Here is a 23,515-nt window from a genome sequence, read left to right on the forward strand (position 1 = left end):
GAAACAACCCAACCAACTTTTAGCCCTTTGAATTACAGGTCACAAGCTGTCTTTCCATTACCTGCAGCTCCTTGTACAGGCGGTCGAGCTCTGCTACAGCTGACTGGTTGTCGTGGTAACCATCAATTCGGCCATTCTTCAGCATCTCTAGTTGCCTGGTGAGTTCCTCTACCTTTGACACCGCCAGCACCAGTTCACGCTGCTTTTGCTGGAACAGGCTGTTCATCTGTTCAATCTCCTCCACTGGAGAGGACGAGAGAGCACAATAGCTGCCCTGAGAAACAGCGAGAGCGTGGGCTGCTTCCAAGGCAGCAGTTAAGGGGACAGAGTGCCCTGCTGGACTTCAGAGCAGTGCTGCACCGAGGCTGCGTCCAGCTGCCGCAGACTCACATTCCCTGTCAAACCAGCTCATCCTCCAAGTGTTTGTAAAAGCAAATGCTCTAGCAAGGTTATGTAAATTTGGTCTACTTAGAGCACTGATGGTGAGGGGAAAAATAACATCTTTTACTTTCTAAAGCATGGAAACAAAACTACATTAAGCAGATGAATTTCATCTGTAGAAGCCTAAAATCACTTAACACTGAATTCAGCAGGAAGACACACACTTAACCATAAGGCATATTTATGATATTCAAAACTCTGAATTTAGGTTGTAGGAATTCGAATGACAAAACACTTGGGCTGATACATTACGCAAAAACTCAAAAGGCTTTTTAGGGTCTATCATAAATGGCTATCATTAGCTGCTCCCACTGCCAAAACTGTTGCATTAGAGAACAGTTTAAGGAATCAGTAAGAGTTCGAGTAAGTACCACAACCAGACCTGCTTGGGAGGGTGCAGGGAGACAGGATCTTGTTTTACTTTACCATCCTTCCATTCCCTTAAACTGACATTTGTTTTGTGCAACAGAATCCAAACGTAAAGTGCATTCTCCCCATAGAAAAAAAATCAACACTTTTGCTTATCCATAAAGTACAATGCTTGCTAACAATATATCTGTATTTTACCTTAATAAATCAATATATTTTCATTTAAATCCAGCTAGAAATGACAAGTTCTGTACAATATGTAGAGAGGCAAAAGAATGTGTGTCGATATTAAGTCTGAAATAAGTGTTTAATGTTGCATCAACATGCAAGCTCCCAACTAATACTATAGCAAGGCAGACGCTAGTCAGACTTCCATAATTACAAAGAAAATACTCAGCCACTTTGGCCATTAAGTTACCTGTTGCATAAGAGGCAACATGAGTATCAGGCCAAGCTTTAGAGGCCAAGAAAACAACACTAAATGTGTGAGGTATTTACATCAAGGATGGAAAATGTTACTGTGGTTCACAAAGGTATTTAAGTGAGGAAAACACCTACACTGTAATTAAAGAGTACATGTGCTAGGCTTAAAACACAGGGTGTCCTTATGGGCTATTTTAAAATACAGTAAGAAAATACATTTTGTTCTAGGTCACTCAGGAGTTTTCTCAGTAAATACAAGATTTGAAATTGTTAAGATTAACATTTACTGAAATGCTGCAAAGAACTCCTCTGTAATTCACCTTTTACCCCTTGTCTCATCTGAATCACTGAAATCATGAGAAATTTCAGGGTTCCAAGAACCACAGTCCATAAAAAGTCACAGGCTACTTTCCCCAAGAAGCAACTCACCTAATTTCCCATTGCTGAGCCTTTTTTGTTCCACATGGCCTTTCAGTGCTCTCACTTTCTTAAGTTTGGCTTCCTGATTCTCAGCAATTTCCTTCAATCGCTTCAGTTTTTCCTGTTCAGCAGCTTGCTGTTGCTGTCGCTGATCCTGCTGTTTCAGGAATTTCAGACGTTGTTCCTGTAGCCAAGACAAGGAATTTTTTACCTTTCTTTTTCCTGAATGAATTTACAGTAAGGTACTGCCAGAAACAGTCCCAAAAACAATCACTACAGTAGTTCTGACCAGCTTTAGACCAGTATTTTTCTTCTCTGAGTGTCACGGGAAGTCTGAGGCAACAGAGCAAACAAGGACTAATTCTGTCCCAGTACAATCCTTACAGTACAACCATTTTGTAGTACAAGTATCTACTGAAGCAGAGGTGGTATCCATGTCTAACAGCCCTTGGCAAGTTTTTCCTCCATGAAATTACTCAAAATCCCTTGAATCCTAAGAAAAAATTTAGTATTTATGTTCCATGACATTTGCTAATTTCATTTAATGACTACTTGGCTCTTGACTTACAACAGCTGGTGATTATTGCCTCTTTACCTTCTCCATCTGCTTGTATTTTACAGATCTCTATTACATGCCACACTTTAAACAATTTTAAGTCATGCTGGAAAATATTAAGACATTCTTTCTACAGAAGAATATTTATATTCCATAAATTATGGATCATTGCCATCCCTCTTTGTACTTTTACTGGTTCTGCTAAAAACTCCTTTGAGGTGGGGGATCGCTGCACACCAATGACTGAAAATTGATCATTTCCTAGTAATGATCACTGCTATCACAACATAGGATGATGCAAGACACAGGAAAACCTTCACAGTGACCTGACCAAAATTTATACAACAGACATCATGCCAGTGGAGAGGATCCTTTTGCTTCTCTAAGAGTAGAAAAGTGGTACACTATTAGTTTCTATATACAGATGTCTACAGTTTAGAGCTAAAAGAAACCACTAGAACACCTACAGAGACTTCCTTTAAATCACCAGCCATTACACATGGCTTCCAGTTCTGGAGATGACAGGTTGTTGCAGTGGTAGAACTAAGACTTTCCCAAGCACCCACTAACAGCCAAGACTACCACTGCTTACTAACATTAGAACTCAACACTTCCTCAAAATAAAAGTCACCAGTCATATAAACCCAGGCAGCACTCACATCATATGCACTAGTTTGGAGTCAGTCCCATCAATCCCACGCAGGAAAATGTCAAAAAATAGGTATTACAGCTCATGTCTAAAAAAAAAAGTGTATTTTTTTCCCCCCTCAGAATCTATTTTTAATATTGCACCTGATTTCAGAAGGCAGGAAGGAGGAAATGGAAAGCTTCTCCTTGAAAGGGCATCTAGGAAAGCAGGTCTGTTCTAGAGAGACAGGTTAAATGAAAGATTCTCCCAGTGGGACACCCACAAGGTCCCTCTTCTTCAAACCACAGGCAACAGACACCTGCCTGATGGGTAGCTATCCAGACTCAAACTTGTAATTTAAAATATATATTCTTTAAAGTCTTGTACAACTCCCTTTACAGTAAATATATATAGTGTTCCTGTTTCTGGTTTCATATATATATATATATATATATATATATAGTGACTACAGTATTATTGATAAGACCAAAGTCTACTTCCATCACCTGTGAATGAAACAGACAAAAGTAATAAAGATTCAGATTTCTCTCTGTTATGTTTAACTCATGTCTGCTGGAACTGAGAAGAGGACAATATTCTGCCTTGGCAAATTAATCAGGGCAGAATAGGTGTTAACTCCTGGTAAAAAAATATAATCACCTGGTTGATTTCTTACATTATAGTTGCACCTTCCTTATACCTGTTCTTACTTCAAGAGAAAGATTTTGAGAGGCCATAGTACCACTCTGCAGGTGCTTCAGAACCATGAGAAAGCCATGTTTTAAAGCACTTCCCCAAGATACGATTATTGAAAGCCAAGGGAACTGAACAAGATGCTAAATGTATGGGATGGGGAAAAGGGAGAACCTAACTGATCTTGAGAGGGAGACAGGGCTTGTGACAGAGAAAAAGTAGTGAAACAAAAGCCCCAGAGCAGCCTCCTTCCCCAGTAAAGTATGCTCTGAAGTGCATGGGAACTCATCCACCCAGATAGCCGAGAGTTTTTCAGGACAAGCTTGCATTTAATGATTCTCTGCCAAAAGCAGTGTTTTCTGTTATATTTTCAAGAGTAGTGTGTACAAACAACACTTACATCAAATACGAACTCTATGCCAGCATTCTGCAGATGCTGAGTTATTTGTCCCCCTAAATTATTATGGAGCACCCTTAATAATAAGCATTTTATAAATCACTCTCCTAGCTCCTTTTCTGACATATATGCCATCTTTTCCAGATAGCTGCCACAGGAAAGCAGGCACATTGAACTCTATCAGGGGAAAGCAAGATATCATTATAGGACGGCATTATACCCTGAAACAAAAGAGTTGTTCAGCGATCAAACTGGTGAATTGCTGCTCACCACATGGAGCACAAATAGAGCTGGCAGAGCCATCAGGATAATGACAATACATTAATGCTACATCCTCAATCCTTTTAGCAACCAATATGGTCACTTCCAACACTGGCATTATTTTAATGTTTTACTACTGGATATTTGCATAGATCAACTTTCAAATTTAAAAATAGGAAGCCAAAGAAAGAGACCCCTCTGTGTAAGCAGCAAAAAAAAACCCAACTCCCTTCCACCTCATGCAACTTTTACTACCTTTATTCCTTGCTGTAAACAATCTCATTCCAAACCTACCTTGTTAGCCAGCATTTGCTGTTGAGCCTCAATTTGCTGCTGCTGGCGTGATGCCATTTCCTGAAGTTCAGCCAGTGTCATATCCATCCTTGGAGCACTGACCTGTCAAAGAAAATCCAATGCATACTAAGTCTAGACTTTTAACTTGGCTAGTGTGTAACTCAGTAGAGCTACTGCTGAAAAGTACGATAAAGGTCTTTAAAAAAACCCAACAATAACCAGTTATCCAATTTAATAAGTAGAAAGAAATGGCACATTTCCATGGCAAAATAAATAGTTGTAAGCTCATACACATGCGTAGCCCAATCCAGCAACACACGTAGGCTGACATCTCTTGAAACTTTAATACTTCTAGCATTTTAAAAGAGGTGTTACAGAGCCCTTTGTATAATTAAGCTCAGCATGAATCTGCTTTGACTGACTGACCCAGAATGCTCAGCACATGGCAGAATGGATCTGTGGTCATAGGTGTATCATTGCAATTCAAAGTACTTCAATGTAAGTTGAAGAAAATGGAAAGTTTAAACACAGTGTGGGGACAAACCCCTGCCACTCTCAAAGATAACACTATTATTACATCAGTTATCTGTTCTCATGTTTCTTGAATGTAGATTCAGTCTTATATCCATAATTATATCTTCCAGAGCAACAATAAATGACAGATAATGGATTCAATGCTGAAACACTAACTGGTCTCAAAGTGAAATCTGGAACGGAAGGAAAATTACAACTTTCGATGGGAGTAGAAAAGGGAAAGTCTGCTGCATTTGCTGCTCTGAGATCACCCGTACAAACACAGACATGGCACCCAATGGATCTCCAGAGACATCTTAAAAACTGACAGCAAGGGTGATAATTGCTAGAGGCTTTGTGTCAATTTTGGAGCAGTCATTAGCAACCACTCCAGAGTAGCCCCTTAGTTTCCAGGGTAGGATCTCAAAAGAAGGGAAGCCTCTATTCTCACTATATATATTGCATCAAGCACTTACTCCATTCTCTATTCTTCGATCACCAGGCACTTTCACACCATTTCTTTTTAAGGTTGGATCTTGAGACCTTTGTCCAGTCCCTAGATAGAAATACAGGAACAGGCAACAATGGTAAGGTACTCGGATTTTTCTTATCCCTTTAGGCATCACATTCAATAGAAAATAAGAAATAGTATAGTCATCTTGGTTTAAAATCTGAACTCTCGCTCTTCCAGTGTGCTTACTGTTGAGATAACTTAATAGATGACACAAGACATTTTATTAAGAGGTTGGTGTTTGATGTCAACATTTATCTAAAAATAAGAATAGGACTGTTTAAAACACAACCAACCAACAAAGCTTAACCAACAGCACATTGTTTCAGTATTTCTCCTGCAGTCAACAGGTCTGCATTACAGATGCTCAGTCAGAAAAATGTGTTCCCTTCTGCAAATGAGACAAAAGTAACTGGTTAATTCACAGAAAGACATTTGGACCACTGTTTTAAAACCATCATCTCTATATTCTGGTGTGCCATCAGCCAACTGTCTTACAGAGAACATGAATAACAATAGTTAAAGGTTAGTCACATATCATGAAAGATATGCCACAACCTACAGCTGATTATTTGCACAAAGTTGAAAAGGACAAAGGTTTTTCTTTCTGGCAGTCATTGTAACAGTAAAATGCTGTTTAACTAGAATCCTACTTTAGTGTTTACATCAAGTTATGTACAAACCATGTTCAGATGCCAAAAACCAAGCTCACTCATTTCCCTGTATGACATACTTGTGGCTTTGTCCTGCAGTACATCTGTTAGCTTCTTACCCTTATGATACCTGTTTCAAGAACATATTCCTGCAAGACCAACTGCAGAGTTCCTAACTATTCATTTGTTCTTCCCTAGATATATTGGTTAGTAATGCTACAGCCAATAAAATAACAACAATCCTAATCCTAATACAAGCACTGTGAGCTTGAAAAATTACATCCTCTAGATATTTAGCTGTGGCTAGTATATTTAACACAGGATGCCTTTGGATGCCTTAGTGATGACCAGCTCTAGAAAACCTGCAAAAATTTCAGTTTGGATTTAATGTCCCCAGATCTGGCAAGGGAAGATAAATTCTTTACTAAAATGAGCAAGTTTTCTGTTACTACCGTTCTATTCATCATAAAGTAACAGACCAAAAAGGACTGCAACACCATACTGACTACCAACATTAATAAATTACATACACAAGCTGTTTCCTTAACCTTGAGGAATGAAATGAAGCTTAGACAAGTAAACCAACTGAAAGAAACACCTACCTGTTTCCCGGCAGGGAGAGCGTTCATGGCGAAGAAAGAAGCGAACCTCGCTCCTCTGCATCCCAAAGCGCTGCAAAACATCCAGCATCCGTTCATTATCGGCTATGGGACGTTCTGAAAAGGTAAAAAGCCAGTTGACTATTACATCCCTAAGTAGCACATACCAAAAGAACACAAAAATACCAGTCCATCATCCAGTGTGTTCACCTAAGCCTTGCCCTCACCCAAGGCATTTCTGCCTTTTGCTGAGGAAAGCATTATATCACTCCTTGCTTCTGAAGTTCAACCAACACTTCTGAAAAGCAGGTACACCCTTTAAAAGTCCACACCTGAAGGGAGAAGCTGAGGCATCATCCAGCCCAAGGGGAAGCAAACAGGCAATTTAGAGCTTTCTGCTTAGTTTTGTACTTGCAGATCATCTTAGCCACTCACCACAGCAGGAGATGTGGTGTCATACCTTTTGCTCTACTTCTGTGGTATCTCAGACAAACTTATTTCTCAGTCATTCCTACCCCCTACTCAAGGGCTCCTCTGCACCATTTCCTACAGGGACTCATTTACTATTTATTACAACAAGAATTAAGAGAGGTGCAAAGATAAACTCAGAAGAGAAATTCTTTTCTTAAGGCTTCCTAAGGATTGCAATCAAATGTTGAATTGCAGCTCTTGCCTTCAAGCTCAGGCAGAAGCACTCAATTCCCTGAAGAGGCTCCTAGGCAGTACCCAAAAGCCTGATCCTCAGCATGCCATCATAGCTCCTCTTACTTCAAGTGATCACTTATAGCTCCTGTCAACCACATATCTGGCTCCTTCTCTCAGACAGCAAATTTCATGAAGTTCAGATTACATAGTGTTTGAAAGCCCCACTTCTGATAAACCTGGAAAAGCTGAACTATTTTGGAGTCACTGCTCAAAGGGGGGGGGAGGGAAAGATCATAGTGAAAAATGACTGCAATAAAGACTTGCCATTTTCTTTCAGACAGTTAGGATGAAGTTTCCTTAAAAGTTACATGCACAGTTCAAGTGAATTTCTTTTCCTGCTCGTGTTCTCAAGTTCAGGATTTAGTCACATCTTATTTTTAACCCGTACTCATTGCCTTTTGATATTACAAAAATGCAGTGGGAATCTACACTTACTGTCATCATTTACCAGTACTCCTCCCTTGCTGTATTACTGCTGTTCCAGAATTTACACACTTCACAGCTGGGCAGTCACAAACAGCATATACTGAGAATTACTAAATTTTTACAGAAAAGCAATTTCTTTTAGTTTTCTAAGCATTTTACCATACATTTTTACACGTCTTTTAAAAGCGATGGCAACTGCGGTAAACAGATCTCAGAGCTACCTTTAAATAGTCATGCTACACTCATAGTATCATGTTGGATCCATTTGCACTAGGTGTCAGACAAACAGAGGATATTATTCCTGGCTTGAGAAATAAGCAGAGAAAGACTGAAATGAAATACCACCACTTCTGCACCAGTTTTGATTTTGCTAACACTGCTTCTGTTAGGTGCTTCCTTTCATTATTTAAGGGGAGGAACAGAAAAGAAAATCAGAGTTGTTCATTCATATTCAATGGAGTCTTTCAAGTCACTATATTAATACGGAATAATCATTTCAGGGAAAAAAAATCGTTGGTATTAAGAACTGGAGCTACTAACATGTTTTCAGCACGTAAAAAGCTCTTTTCAACATAAAAGTGTTTCTTTACATGAAAATGCTGCAGCTGTGCTCAAGCAATCCTAGGAAGGAAAATTTCTGGAGTCACTGTCAAAAGAGATTAGCTTTACAGAATAAGCAAGTAGGTCACTGTTACAGAAAAAGCAGTCTCTTGGCAGTTAGTTGTCTAGACAGCTAAAAAAGCTCTTCATCTACTAAACCTTAATTCGAGAGGAAAAAAAGACAAAAAACCCAAAAAAAACCCAATAGTACCACTGTCAGATTTCCATCTTCAAGAATATACAGCAGGCTGAGGAGGCCGATTTCTAGCAGCTCGGCAATACTTCAGCTGAAACTCAATAATCAAGGGAGATGCCCTTTGAAAAGGAGTCTGTCAATACCACTCGGTGACTTCAAAAGGAAGGTCAAAGGGATTTTCAAACAGCAAACAAAACTGTATTTGGAAAGCTCAAGAAAAAAGAACAAACAATCAGACTTCTTTTTAATTCCCTATCTCATAAAGAGGAGAAAAAGAAGTCTTTAGACATGCATACACCTTACTGCTTTCCACAGTGGTCACGGTAGTTGCCTAATAGAATTCTGGCAAGAACACAAATATGAAGAACGTTTGCCTTGAGATTCATCAAATTTCAAGACAAACTGGGAGGACAGGGCAAGTAGGAAACTTGCCCCCTTCAGGGAGCAGAGTGCCTCAAGCACACTTGCAGCAATCTTTCAAAGTACCCTTAATAAGGTCTGACAACAGAAGCTAAAATTCCTGAGCAAGCGTCAGAAAGAGAAACAAGCAATGTAAGAACAATCCGATCCCAGTAGCTCAAGCCTGAGAAGTCATTTTCCTGCACAAATCTTTTGTTTCTACCCCAGGATAGCTGCACTGCACCATGTTTGGTTTAAAACAGTTCCATTTGTTCAGTGTAAAATGCAAGCAAAATAGAAGTCATGGTGTATCTTGGCAAAACAAGATTGCAAACTTTGCTGACATCTGAAACGAGATTATGTAGAAGCTTAAAGTATTTCCTGCCCTTGCTGCCCCCACCCTGTAAATCAAACATGTATGATTTGTATGTGTTGGCTTGGGGGGAGAAGGGGGAGCAAACGGTTGTTTACAAATGATTGCTACTGGATGTTATACAGATGCTTAAGAAAGGATATATTTTATCTGAAACAACATGGGTGTACTTCAGCCAGTACTCAAATCTTTCAGTCTTACATGATTTGAGATTAATGCATTTTTTGTAACCAAATACAGTTTGAATCTGTTTACAGTTTTATACACATACACACACTCACCAGTGTTTGTGTATAAAGTAAATACCTAGTAAATATGAAGGACCTTGAAAGGAACAGGAATAATTTGGTTTCTAAAACAACTGTCAAGGTTTTCACTGTATAAATGGAGGGGTTTGGGGTTTTTTTTGTCTTACAACAACAGCTGTGCAAGTAACATCCAGATATCTGTTCGCATGGTATCTCATGACACCTTTGCAAAGACTCACTTCAAGCAAAAAAAAAATCTCTATGTTTCTGCATCCAGATTATTTTCTTACGTCTTGAGAAGCAGAGAGGCTGACAACCTGATTTTACAAATAAGCCTTCATGTATTACATGATCTCACTCAGCCAGAAGCTCACTTTTGAGCTTACAAAACTATTTGGACACAAAGTACTGGCAAACTTCACTTGCCTCTCACTATAGGTGCTCTCCATTGATTTCAGGACAATCTTGCTGCCCTTGCTAGTACATTCTACATCAACATCTCAAAGACAATCAAGAATCAAAGTTCAAAAAAGTCACAAGCAGAGGAGCTGCCGACTCTAGCAGGGCTCCAACTTTGGTAACAAAAGGAAAATCCTGTCCCTCACCATCACAACCTGTGCTCTTGAAAAGGGCAAGGGTCTAAGGCTAACTATAAATTCAGTTGGTTTACCTTAACCTTTATTTTACTTGTGTTCCACTACAGAGTTTGGCATTGCTTTGATTTAGACAGAGTTGGACAAAGATATACAATAAGAAAACTGTCCTAGAGTATCTCTCTCCACACTTGACTGGTGCTTTTATTTTACTACCATTTCTAAAGAAAAGATGCTTCTGTTGCATTTTTTTAATTTAGAAGTAGCAGAAACATTACATCACTGTCAGAAAAGACAACTCAAGAGACACCTCAGGTATCTCATCCTCTATTAAATAACCAGCTCAAAGACTTCTTTGAACAGATGTGAGCCTGAGTCAACAGCAGAAGACAGGAACATAAGCCCTCATCATGATTCTTTTATAGTTGAAGCATCTTAAAGAGGTTGGATTAAATGTAATTATTTTCTTGACTTAAAACCCTTCATCTATTTTACACCTCTGGATAACTACCAGTATCTAACAAGTACCACAGAGACAGGAGATAGTCAAGAATCCTTTCATGTTTAAGCCATGAAGTTAGCCACACTTCAGCTTTTGATTTGTTTGTTGACATGTTCTCCAGTTCCAATGGAACACTACAAACCAGGGAGACCTGAACTTCCAAGACAAAAATCAGCAAGAACATAGAAGGAAAAAAGCCACAACTGACCACATCCATAAAACCCTCTCCCACAAGCTTAAAAGGACAGTGAACAGTCCAAAGCAGTTTCTATGTCTTCCCTCCCACACATGTTCTTTAGAGCACTTCACATCAGGTGACTCCTACTAATTCTGGTAACACTCCTTCACTTCGAAACTAAATGAACACAATTGGGAACAATGAAGGTGTTATCAGAAAAAGGAAATTTTCCTTTGCCACTGTACATGAAAATAGCTACAAGGCTGAAGAAACAGTTCTGACTGGGTCACAGAACTACTGATACTACTTCAAAAACCACATACAGGCCACTGGGATCCACTGTGAAGAGAAGGAAAAGAAAACAACTCCCCCACACCCTTAGAGACATTTCAGTCAGGGAAGGGCTGCATAGACACATAGACACTCAAGACATCTGCATGCTTGAGTCCCCTTTTGCTTTCAGATCATTTTTGCACGTGTCAGCCTTTCTGTAGATGTATTATCATGCAGCAGGCCTGAAGAGGAGATTAGCAAAACTGTAAGGCAGAAACCTTCTAAGATAGGACCATGTCTGTCAGGTTTCCATGTGCTACTGTATTAGAAGCAGTGAATGGGTAGTAATTCACACAGTGCAAGAGTTACCTACCTGAGCCACACCACACCTCAGCCAGATGGCACTCACTCTCACCAGGCTCCTTGCACAGCTCCACCACATCTCTGCAGGTTGTTTCAGGGGTGACTGGCACCTCAGTGAAGTGCTGTTCATTGTTACTGAGGTACACCGTCAGAAACATCTGGAAAATACAAAAAGATAACAGCACATAGTTATGTTACAGCACAAAGCCAGACTGCACATCGGAGTCACAACCCTCTCATTAAATGCTTTCTTCTCAACATAATTGTTTCATTTCTTAACTACTGTGCACACAGAATTTCAAAACAAAACCAGATTTTGGTACAAGCAACTGAGATCCTGCAGAAGTTACTCTCTGCTCAAATAAATTACCTTGCTGGAGGATTGTTTGGTTTCAAATCTGGACCAACTGCTCCTTCCTTCACCCTTAACATCAGAACTCATCCCACCTTACTATATGTATATACTGCATCTATTCGATGCAGGAGAAACAGCCATCTAGAGTTCAGAATTGTATTTATCATGAAAAAAAAAATGACAACTACATCCATAAAGAGCAACCACACTAACAAAGAACAGAACTTACTACATAGGCTGTGAAATTTGCATTTCCATAACATGTCATCTAAGGGTAGAAACACAAGTCTACTTGCTATGCCCCTAGTCTCAGTATGAATACAAGGTCCCCCCAAACGTTATCCACAAGGAAGTAAGGATATTTCACTTGGCTTCCTCTTCACAGCTGTAGAAAGATCCTTGATCTTTGGTTATTATTCCATACAAACACACCACAGAGATGTTATTCTTGCTTGTGTCTTTCCTGCCACAACTAGGAAATGAGCATTTTAGAAATTAGTTTTCTTTTTTTGATAGGAAATATCAGTGATGACTGCCTTGGAACACCACCTCACTGCATGCTATTAATATTAAACTGCTATCAAAGTTTAGCTGCTAGCTAAAAATTAATGTCAACTCTCTTCTGAGACCTATTCTCAATTTCACTATCAACTGGCTGCTAGTTGCATGACTCCCAGCAACACAAAAACCTGTCAAATACACCCAGCAAGCAATTACTCCTCTAAGCATTTCAAGCAACAGAAATGCCTTATCAATAGGCTACAGAATTCATGTAACTGAAAAAGCTGGTTTTGCAGGAAAAGACAAATCCTTACCTGTCCTCATTTTTAGAGGGTAAAAGGGGTATGTACATCCTTACAGACACGAGTTCAAAGGTCAAAATAAAGATAGACCAAATCAAACAACAAAGCACAAAACCATTACAACAAGCATTACTTATATGATTTTGTGTGAATACTCCAGAATGAAGGGAGGGTTTATGCCACTGCAAAGTAAAATTTAGCCCCACCTTCTTCACAGTTTTAGGAACTCCCTCTTGGGGATTCTCCTGAAATACAGTCATACACATCCCTGATGTCTCCAAAGTCTTTCCAGGGCTCTTTCAAGTGCCAACATTCCTTGCACCCCTCTGAGAGAAGCTGTCTTAATTCTTTAAACACTTCTGAAAAAGCACTCCAAACTCAACCTGTGTTGTTATACACGGTATCTGTCCCACTTGTGGCAGTAAAAACACCTGCAAAGAGTATTTCAGGGCCTGGTACTGCACCAGATTTAGCACCAAGAGCATGCAGAGCTTCATCTCTGGTTTTGCCCAGCTCCCCAAGACAACAGTTTCTGACAAATTCTTGAAGACCTTCTAAAAACATACAAAAAAATGGGAAAAATCTGCTGAAACAGAGCTCAAGACTGCCTGCAACCTTGAAGAAAATGTTTAGCTCCCCCAACCATCTCCTTACACTTGTAAGGAGAGGAGTTAGGAGAGACAATGTGGAAAATGCAAAGGCAGCAACAAAGTTCCAGTTACTGACCAAAGGAAGACGTGGAGAGCAGGCAGATGGAGTGGAACACACAGGACTTGTGGATTTTACCTTGAATCAAGGCTGCTGCTCACTCCACAGCTTCGCTCTTGGAGAGGAGCATCCTGCCTGCAGGCCAGGGTCACAGCTGCTCACCCAGGGTGGCAGGGGATGTGTTTCAAGCTGCTCCCTCTCGGGTATGCTTTGTGTGGGCCAGAGCTGTGCCGCATGCAGTCAGGTAGGATCAGCTTACCACACAGCACTTATAAGGTAGTGAAGGTTGGCACAATCATTGTGCTGTTTACAGCACAACACACTGAAGTCCTGACCTAAATTAAGAGACAAAGCTTCTCAAGCAGGAACTCTGATACCAGCTTTAATCTTTTGCCACTAAACATGGTATCTTTTTGATGTAGCATTTCTAGAGGAGGCTGATAGCGAGGGATGCCACGTGCAACCAGGTAGGAATAGATCTTAATCACAAAAATTAGGGCACAGAAGTATAAAATAAGAAGCTCCCCAAATAGCTTTAGAGCAGGGTTATATAGGTATGTAAAACACATCAACACTTCACATTTAATGCTGTACAACCTCATATTCATATGAGGTTAGTGTTCTCATATGAACTTAGTGTTCTCGTATTCAGAACACTAATTTGCACAGGCTGTGCATCTGCAGTAACACTTGTTAGTTTTAAAAGATGAGCTCAGAGTTGGGCATCAAGAGATAATTATAAAAACCATGGCATTATACACACAAAGCAGACCTAATTTGACCCTAGCATGGCTGCTCACTGTTCAGTGTACCTGTTTATATCCAATTGTTAATCCTTAGGAGGATGTACCAATACAGACAACTACACAGGAAGTATCACGAGTTGTCGTTTCTATCCACAATGCTCAGGATAATTACTAATACCTTAAGCCAAGAGCATTCAAACCTGGTGTGTGAGAGCCATTTCTGAGACTTAGTAGTGTCTTTATCCCACATATGCTAGGAACTGGTGGGGGTGTGAGTGTATAAATAATTAAACCACATTCTGCAAAACATACCTCAAAGTCTTAAGAGTCTTAAGCAACTGAAAGGCTACAAAACTGACATGACCTTCACAGTTACCTCATCCCATTTCCCTTTAGCTCCAGGGACAATGCTGAGATGATTCAGAAGTCCTCCAGGTAGTTGTGACCCTCCTCTTGCCATCCAAATGGTGGTCACATTTAGCACCTTGCAAGACAGAGGCAAGGAGCAAGCTCTGTCTGCTCCACTGTCTGCACAACTACAAGGTCTCCTAGGGTAGCCTGCTCCCCACCTGGATGCATCAGAGCCTAGGGCAAGCATTGATCTGAGAGTACCCATCAAAGAGATGCCCCTCTCCCCAGAGAGGGTGGAAAAGATAACGCAGCTGGTGTGAACCAAAAGCCTGCTATGGCTTCTTGGCACTGCTCCCAGCTCTTAGTAGCTGCTGTGGCTTAAGCCACATTGTTTCAGGATCCCAAGAACTTATCCTACCCCTAAGAACAGTTCAAATGCAACCTTTATTAACCACACTCCCAGCTACTTTATATTGCTCTTTGATTGCTCTGAAAAACAAAGGGAACAAAAATTGTCACATGGCACCTTGTTCAGAAGCTGAAACCCTATAGATTGCATCAAGTTAGAACATTAAAGCCATCTTTTGCTCTTTCCTAAACCATGAAGATGTTAAGATGGTTAGATATAGGCATCCAGGAATTAATATAAAGGGGGGAAAAAGAAACAACATGTAAAAAAACCCAACAGTTTCAAGCTAGGCATAAATGGTTAAACAAATAAGAGGGAGGAAGTGGTTGGGGCAGAGAATCCTCAGACCTTCCACTTCTTTTAAAGACAGCATCCAGGCTAATACTGAAATTTCTGACAATTCCATCAGGTTTTTTCCTCTCAAGACTTTTAAAGAGTGAGTTTTAGGAGTGCTTGTACAGGCTGAGCACCTTTAAACAGGAGTCAGGTCCCTAACTGAATTTTAATCTAAAGACTTCCCCCTCATTCCCCACACCCAAGAGGTACTCACTGTTTACGGGTACTGTGGCATACTTGCAAGTAACCAGGGATGTATTCTGTAGCTACTGAAGCAGTTCCTTCTAAAAATCACATCACAGGTTTTAGCTGACTCTGCTACACCTTAGAAAATAAAAGTTTGCAGCTATGGAGCCACCAAATGAGGCAGTTCGATCAGATGCATCAAGGGCATCAAAGGACACAATGACCAAGGACACATGAGCTAAAGCAAGTTTTTGCAAGGAATGACTGCAATGTATGAATTACAAACAACTGGATAGCAAAGCAGAGCACAAAACACAATGGACTTCATGTCTCAAAAAAAACCCGCTTCTTTGGACATCTAAGAAATCTAACAAAATCCAAATCTGTGTGAATTACAACTCTGAGTTCTCTTAGCGTGAAATATATAATTTTGTTCCAACCCATATTATTTATGCATCACCTCCAACTACAGCCACTAAGTCTGGATTGTAACACACCCAGGAACAGGAAGAAAACCTAGCTAGAAAAGCAACCAAACAGGACAGAAGAGGGCATCAATTAAAGCAAGTCACACCCCACTTTATAATCCTCCATCTCTCTTCTGCATGTCAGTCCAAAGAGCCTTACATTTGCCTGCAAATCTGACCCATTTGCTGCTAATCTCATCAATGGGATCATTTCATGCAATTGCACTGATATTAAATACAACATAACAGGTTTCAACATCTGCAAGTTAGTTTTCAACTGAAAGTAAAATATTTAATGGCTAGCCCTACAAAAGCGCTAGGCTACAACCACACTGCATTTTGGATCCTGCTTTGTTGTATTAAAAAACCCAGAAGTCAGCTTCCAAACCTGTCTGGAATACAAACCTCAGCAAACACATGCCTTACAATTCACATCCATGCCACAGGATATCATTTTATATGAAAGACCTCATATCAATCTTCTCCTTAGATCACAAGACCTCAATTATTGATTAAAAAGGGGGGGAGGGGGAGGAGTAGAAATGCAATTTACTTTTCAGGTTTGATGGCGTTTCTTTAAGGATCAGGCTTCTCTTACTCCTTACTACACAACTGTAATAACACATCTTGGGTATTAAAAGGCTGACACATCGGGCACTTTCTAATTAATATACTAATATTATATTAATAATAACTTATATAAGGATGCAAATATTCAGGAGAAAACTATTACTGTGCATAATGCAGATTGAAATACAAGGGTTTCACTAATTGCTGAAACTACCAGAGTTTAAAGGATGAACATACTTTCCCCCCCAATAATTTCTAGTTAAAGATCCAATTTAGATCATAGAATTGCAATAATAGACAACAATGTTCCAAGGCAAAACTCAACCCTTATAAAATATTATAATCCACTAAAGATGAAACACAAAAGAAACCCTAAACCTTTACTCTGGTTTTCACTATTTGCTGAATTCCTAACTTTATGCAGTCTTCCTGCACAGCATGCAATATACAATACAAACCATAGCACGCATTCACATAGTATTTTTCATCTTCCAAGCATCTTATGACCAGGAAATTGTAATACAAACATGCAGTTTCCTACTTTCTAGGCAGGAAAACTAACACATAGAAGGCGGCAATGACAGACACAAGAACGTTACTTGATAGCCAAACAAGCATAGTGTCTCTGGAAATCATGATCCATTATCCTGCATTAGAGCTTATAATTCTGTACCACATTTCATATTCTCTGCATTTTAGACCAAAACCCAATACCCTTGAACCACATGATGTTAGTGTTTGGGGTTTCTGTATTTCCATAACACAGCTAAGTAATGGTCTTATCTTACATAATAAATTTACTTAGCTCTCTGTTTTAAGGAGCCATTAAAAGCTGCTCTTCAGGTCTTTTCCAACCTAAACAATTCTATGAATTTACATCCTGACCTAAAATATATTGCTAGAAGTTAATCTTAAATGAAGAAACAGCAACATGAAATTTTTAGAATGACTAAATTAGCTATCAAATTTCAAGTACATGTAAGAGAAATGAGAAATAACTGCTTCCACCCGCAGATCTCATACCCACAGTTTTAACCACAAATGAGTCTTCCCTGTTTAATATAAACCCCCCACAAACAGTGTCAAAAAGTAAGTCTTGCACCTTACCTAGTGGGAACACTGATGCTGCACCTTCCCAGATGGCCACAAAGAAATCAGCTGCTATAACAGGTATTTTTGCTGACTTGATGCAACTTTCTAAACAAGAGAAGACAACCTGCACAACAGCACATTTTCCTGTTCTGATAAGCAGCACTTTGTGCTGGTATATAGTTACAGCCCTCCATTTAATGCAAAGTATACCACAATAACAAAGTAATTCAGTGATTCTTCCGTAGCAAGTTCCTCAGAACCTGGAAACAGTCCTTCAGCAGGCAACATCCTCACTTACTAGACCTGAAGATTAAGGTAAGTAAACGATTAAGGTAAGCAAAGATTATCACAGACTTACTAGAAGACAGGCACACAGGATGATTACTATTCCTAATCCTTTTCATATTCAGCCATCCAATAAAGCTAGGTTCAACAGCAATGCAGAGTCGAGTATTTGCCTACAGCCACACCCATGGTGTGGGCTCTTGCAGTCTCACCCACTGCACACACTATTCCACTTATATTGTACTGGCTTTTGGCCCTAAATACGAGAAAGGAAGTTATGATGCAAGGTAGGTGGAGTACAGTAGGAAGCACCATGGGATTGTTCAGATTATTCCCAGTCTATATAAAGCACAGCTCTTTTCCCTTTCAATTGTATCACAGGAGAAAACAAGACTGAGCCTTTACTCTAAAAGGCATGCTAGCTTCTGCTTGCATAGTTTATTTTAAAGATAAGTTTATTATGTATTTTTATTTTATTCTTGGCGAAAATGTATGTTTTGAGTGCAGGAAAAAAGATGACATCTATGTGCACATTGGGGAAGATGGGAGAAGGAGCTGGAAACAGCAAAGAGAAAGGTTTCCCCTCCCCTTCTTTTTCTCCCCCTTATCTTTAATGTAGAGAGAACAGAATGAAAGCCATCTGCTTTTGGTACACACTAGATAAACTGGGCAAAACACTATAGCACAAGCACCACATTAGGTCTTGCTATCAGACATACATCTGAATTATCATTAGGGGAATCTGAAGAGCTGCAAGGAAAACAAGAGTTCTGACCAAGCATTGTTACCATCTCAAATTAACAGATGTAGGTTTTCAACCCTTCTAGTTCATGGACTTCAGCCTCAAAGAGCTCAGTGCTTCAGTTAAGACTTACAAATGAGGAAGATGTGATTACTATCTTTCTGCCAAACCTCATGGAAAATCATCGTTCTCTTGGTTTAGCCATTTTGATTTTGTGAAATCAGGCACAGCTCAGGACTGGTAAATACAGGATTCCTAACCTCCCCTCTGTGGGCTGGCTGCAAGGCAGTGGGCATATTGTGCCCAATCCCAATGCTTTAGCATTAGAAGATGGTGTTTATGATGAGTGCAGGCCTCAATCCCAAGTCAGTAAGTGCCTGCGTGGAGCTCAACATGAACCAAGGAGGAAGAAAGCCGTGGGTAAAGAAGCAAAAGTAACAGTGCAAGCAGGATTAGAAGAAACTGGAATGTGCTAAAACACTATAGTGAACTATGAGCAAGCTTTAGAGACTAGGCTCTCATAGGCTTAATGTAACCAATTGTATACTAGTTGCTGTGTGCTACACTGTATATGTATCTACTAATACAGCAAGCTATTGATTATGTATCCAATCTTAATACAGCCAGTTATTGTGTATGTAGCCAAGTATAATACACCAAGCTATTGTAAGCAGATGCAGACAACAGTATAAAAAGGACAGATGCTCTGTAATAAATGGCATTCGTTGGATCACATTGATTGTTTCAGCGTTGTCCGTAACTCCCACATCGTGACACCCCTCTTTTAGTAGAGTATTAGGCAAAAGACCATTAAGAATAGAGCTTCCCAAAGACTTTTGAACCCAAGTTACATTTTCCAACTTGATGTATTTCTTCAGTCATTCTCACACACAGGAAAAGAGCAAAAGTCTCCCCACAAGCCAGACAGCAGAAAGGTCTATGCAAACAAAACTCACTTTTTGGATGAGCACTAAGCACAGCAGCAACACACTTCATACGCCATAGCTGAACTATGCATCACTGAAGGAAGGCCCATTTCAATCAAGTGTGGCTTTTAAAGCCACTTCTACTTTTACACTGCAGGTATCTATTGCAACATCAGCATTAAGGAGAAGAAAATGTTGTAAAAGATGTAGGCCAGTTTGTTTGTTTTTTAAGATATATAAACTAAACTGGTTTCAGTAATATATGTAAGAAACCACAGCCTTTTACTGAGCATCCCACATTTGCCAGCACATCATGTACAGCTCATTCTGCTCAGACCTGAATCCACACTTGGAATTGCACCAATTTAGTTTAACAACTGCAGGAATTCAGGGTAAACAAACCCTGAATACATTCTTCATATTGTTCCACAGAGCAGCATGTTCACAGATTTCTTCCCATTGCCATCTGTGAAGTTCCTCACTTCCATATATTCTCCCCCTTCCCAGTACTCTCCCCCTTTCTCCTCAAATCCCTCCTTGTGGCTCCTTAGAACCACCAAGTTTGCACTGCTGGACACACCACCAAAACCTGCTGCAAGCTGACTGGCAGAATCATGACTTTACGTGGTGTTTGGACTTGTACTGTTGGTGTCCTACTTGGAGCTCACCCCTCCTCCTCCCTAGAGTCAGTGAAGGAGAACTGGGTCTTTGGAGGCTTGCCCCTTCAGGCACTCTGCCTCACTTTCTGCATTCAGCACCGAGTTATAAACACTTGGTACACAAGGAGAAAGCAATTAATATTATTTTAGGCAGGTAAAAAAAATAATACCATGTAATTCTTCCAAAAGGTACTATGCTCTGGAAAAGGATAACAGTCTGACTCGTACAACATAACCACAGGGGTTTACGCTTACTCCGCCTCCCATTCTTCAGTATAGCAACACGTTGCACCCAAGAAGAGCCTTAAGCCACAGCAACATCCAAGCATAATGTGTAGGGTTATGAACTCAAACTCAGGCCTGAATCATCTCAATGTGCAGTACATGCGTCAAACCCAGGGGCAGTCTTTGCATAAAAACAAACCCAACAACAACAACAACAAAAAACAACAAAAAACCCTACTAAATAAAGGAAAATATACAGAAAGAAACTAAGCTGCTCTTGCTGCTCTTCAGCTTTGCATCCCTCCCCACTGAGAATAAGCCTTACTGTTGTCTTAGCCTCCTGAACGGCTAGAGGCCAGTAAAAAGCCACACAAAGTGATCCCAGTCAAGACACTTGAGAATTACACCTCTCAAAATAGTCCCTTACAATGCAGGTATATTCTTACAATGAAAAGGAAACCTTGTATTTATCCTGGTAATCAAAAGAGAACTGGTACAACCCAGGATCCTTCACAGCAAAAAGCAAAGTTACACCCACATCAGGGCTGAAAGCATATTTAACACAACCTACATGTCAATAAAATAGGCTGGCTATCACAGCCAACTGGCACCTTACCACCCACACCACACCACCCACTGCCTACGACACCAGCTCTTCACTGGGTTTAAAAACACTCATTTTCTGCCTTTCCAGCCAACATATAATCATCTCGCCAACAAAAAGACGATCAACATTCACACCAGGAAGCACTGAACCTCAGCGCATGAGCACATGCAAGTCAAATCCACATTTAGCATGCAACAAGTGCCTGACCTGTCACACAGCAAGCAAATTATTACCTTCTATTCACGAGCAACAGGGGGCTGTGCTGGGAGCACCCATGGGAGAGGCAGAGTAGTAAGCAGAAAAGAGGATTTGTCTTTTTCTTGAGTCAATGTCTAAGTTAAGATTATAGAGCATAAACATTGTGATTTAATAGCGACACAAATCAAGTCAGAAAAAAGAAGTGTGGGACACCAGTTTAGTCCAATCCCAGCAACTTCACAGAGCTCAGTGACAAACACTTTTGAAAATACTACTCCTATCATGTTATTCAGTCCTCCAGGAAAACAGCTGCCAAAATGTGTGTCCTACCTCCACAAAACAGATCTATGACAAGCCAAAACACTCATGATGCGCACAGGTAAGTCAGAGAACACACCACTTCTTGGCACGCAAAACATGACACATGTTTAACCACACAGGTAATTGCAGTGTGAGGAAGTCACAAGATGCACTGTTTGGGCTGTTCTGTGATACAGGCTGAGCAGTCCGGTATCCTAAAGTGCATTACTACAGTGCAAAACCACAGGTTGGTATCTCCTTCATGCTGCAACCTCAGAACTCACTGTTCAGCCATCTACCTTCAGGGCAAGTGAAAAAGAAACACTCAAAACAGGAATTTCAGACCAAGAACAGTTTGTGTGCTTCACTGCTTCCAAGATCAGCTCCAGCTTCCTATATACTTGCCTCCAGGAAGCAGAGGCTTCCTGCTGTATGAGCTTCTCTATCTCACCAGGATAAATGTATGTTTGTATTACTCCAGCTTAATCACCCCAGTGAGTGAGAATACCCAAAGATGGTGAAGAAATTCCCCTCTATTACAATCTCCAGACAACATGGGGGTTAAGGAAAGCATCAAATATCATCTGACTGGTACAGCTTAGCTGACCTAAATGGTGTGCTGACAGAGGTAAGCCATACTCTTCCCAAATCCACCCCCATTATGTCCAACTGTGCAGCCACATGGCATATCACTTCCACCATATAAACCTTTTTGATGCTTTTTGCATTTCGTGTAGGTAGCATTTCCACCCAGGAAGCTGTCACCCAACTCCTTGCTAAATTCAAGGGAAGCTACAAAAGACACGTGGCTTTGGGTGGGGATGAAAACCAAAGGAACAAGACCATCCATTTAGGTAGCATCCTACTATTAAATTAATTAGGTGTAATGTCACACCATACCTTTGCAGAAGGATATCTCACTCCTATCCACCACTAGTTCTGGGTGGGAACTCCTCTTGCAATGGAAGTGTACCTTGAAGTTAAATAACCTTTGCTTGTCAGACACAGATGACTGCCAGTACACTAAGAGCAGCCTGTGCATGGCAATGCAAGCAGTCAACATAGCCATCAGCAATGCCAAAGGAAACCAGCACAAAATGCCTACGCTTGGTGATCATATCTGTTTGACAACAGCTGAAGTTATTCAAAGCCATAAAGAAGGGGGGGTTTGTGCTACCACTTCTGGGCTGCAAACACACAGGAAGTCATTAGTAACCATGAAAATACTGATTACACTACATTCAACTGACACAGAAGACACATTGAGCTTTTGCACCTAAACAGATGGATCTTCTTTGTAATTTTGCAAGTTAAAAAAGACCAGTGGAGCTATTCCAGCACTGGAAGCGATGGATGGTCAGATGGTCTTCATAAACCACGTTACAATGGGATATGCAAAACAAGTACAGCAGAACTGGGAAGGAAAAAATCTTTCCCCCTCTGTACGCCTATTAGCCCACCAAGCACCCCACTTGATTTAACCTTTGCTCCTGTCATGTGGAACTCTACATCCTTTAACTTTCATCAGTAAACATGCAGCTACCCTAACAGGAGCTGCAGAAGGGTGGCAGATTGTACAGTTGATCAGTCTGACAGGTTTTATTTAAGTGCTGCTTACACCCCAGCACTTATTCTAAGCAGTATCAGGTTTTACAGAGACACACCAGCTGAGAAGTAAAAGAAGGGAGAGCAGTTCATCAGAGAGAGGCAGCAGGCTTGCTGGGTGGCTCTGCATGTTGTCACCAGCAAAGTCAGGACTGTAACCTTCACAGACTGTCTTGTATGAAATGGTGGTCACTGAGGGGATACCCACAGCTCTTTTATATAAATTAAACACAATAGTTTAATCAAATCAACATTTATACTATGCTGGGTTCCTCAACAGGCTTCTTTTGCCCAAGAAGTCCAGTTATTGTCCCCCTTTAGCCTGTTACTA

The 23,515-nt window shown here is 40.3% G+C and overlaps 1 protein-coding gene across 1 annotated transcript in view; it reads right to left on the reverse strand.

Moving 5' to 3' along the window:
* The window catches only part of TP53BP2 (tumor protein p53 binding protein 2), a 47,723-nt gene that overhangs the window by 15,874 nt on the left and 8,334 nt on the right, over nt 1-23,515 (reverse strand). The window contains exons 2-7 of the mRNA XM_034060469.1: nt 11,625-11,772; nt 6,762-6,875; nt 5,472-5,551; nt 4,483-4,584; nt 1,663-1,837; nt 62-243 (exon numbers count right to left, since the gene is read on the reverse strand). Of these exons, the coding sequence (XP_033916360.1) occupies nt 62-243; nt 1,663-1,837; nt 4,483-4,584; nt 5,472-5,551; nt 6,762-6,875; nt 11,625-11,772 (801 nt within the window). The remainder of the gene's footprint in view (nt 1-61; nt 244-1,662; nt 1,838-4,482; nt 4,585-5,471; nt 5,552-6,761; nt 6,876-11,624; nt 11,773-23,515) is intronic.

Source organism: Melopsittacus undulatus, chromosome 3, assembly GCF_012275295.1.
Source record: "Melopsittacus undulatus isolate bMelUnd1 chromosome 3, bMelUnd1.mat.Z, whole genome shotgun sequence".
NCBI classification, from domain to species: Eukaryota; Metazoa; Chordata; class Aves; order Psittaciformes; family Psittaculidae; genus Melopsittacus; species Melopsittacus undulatus.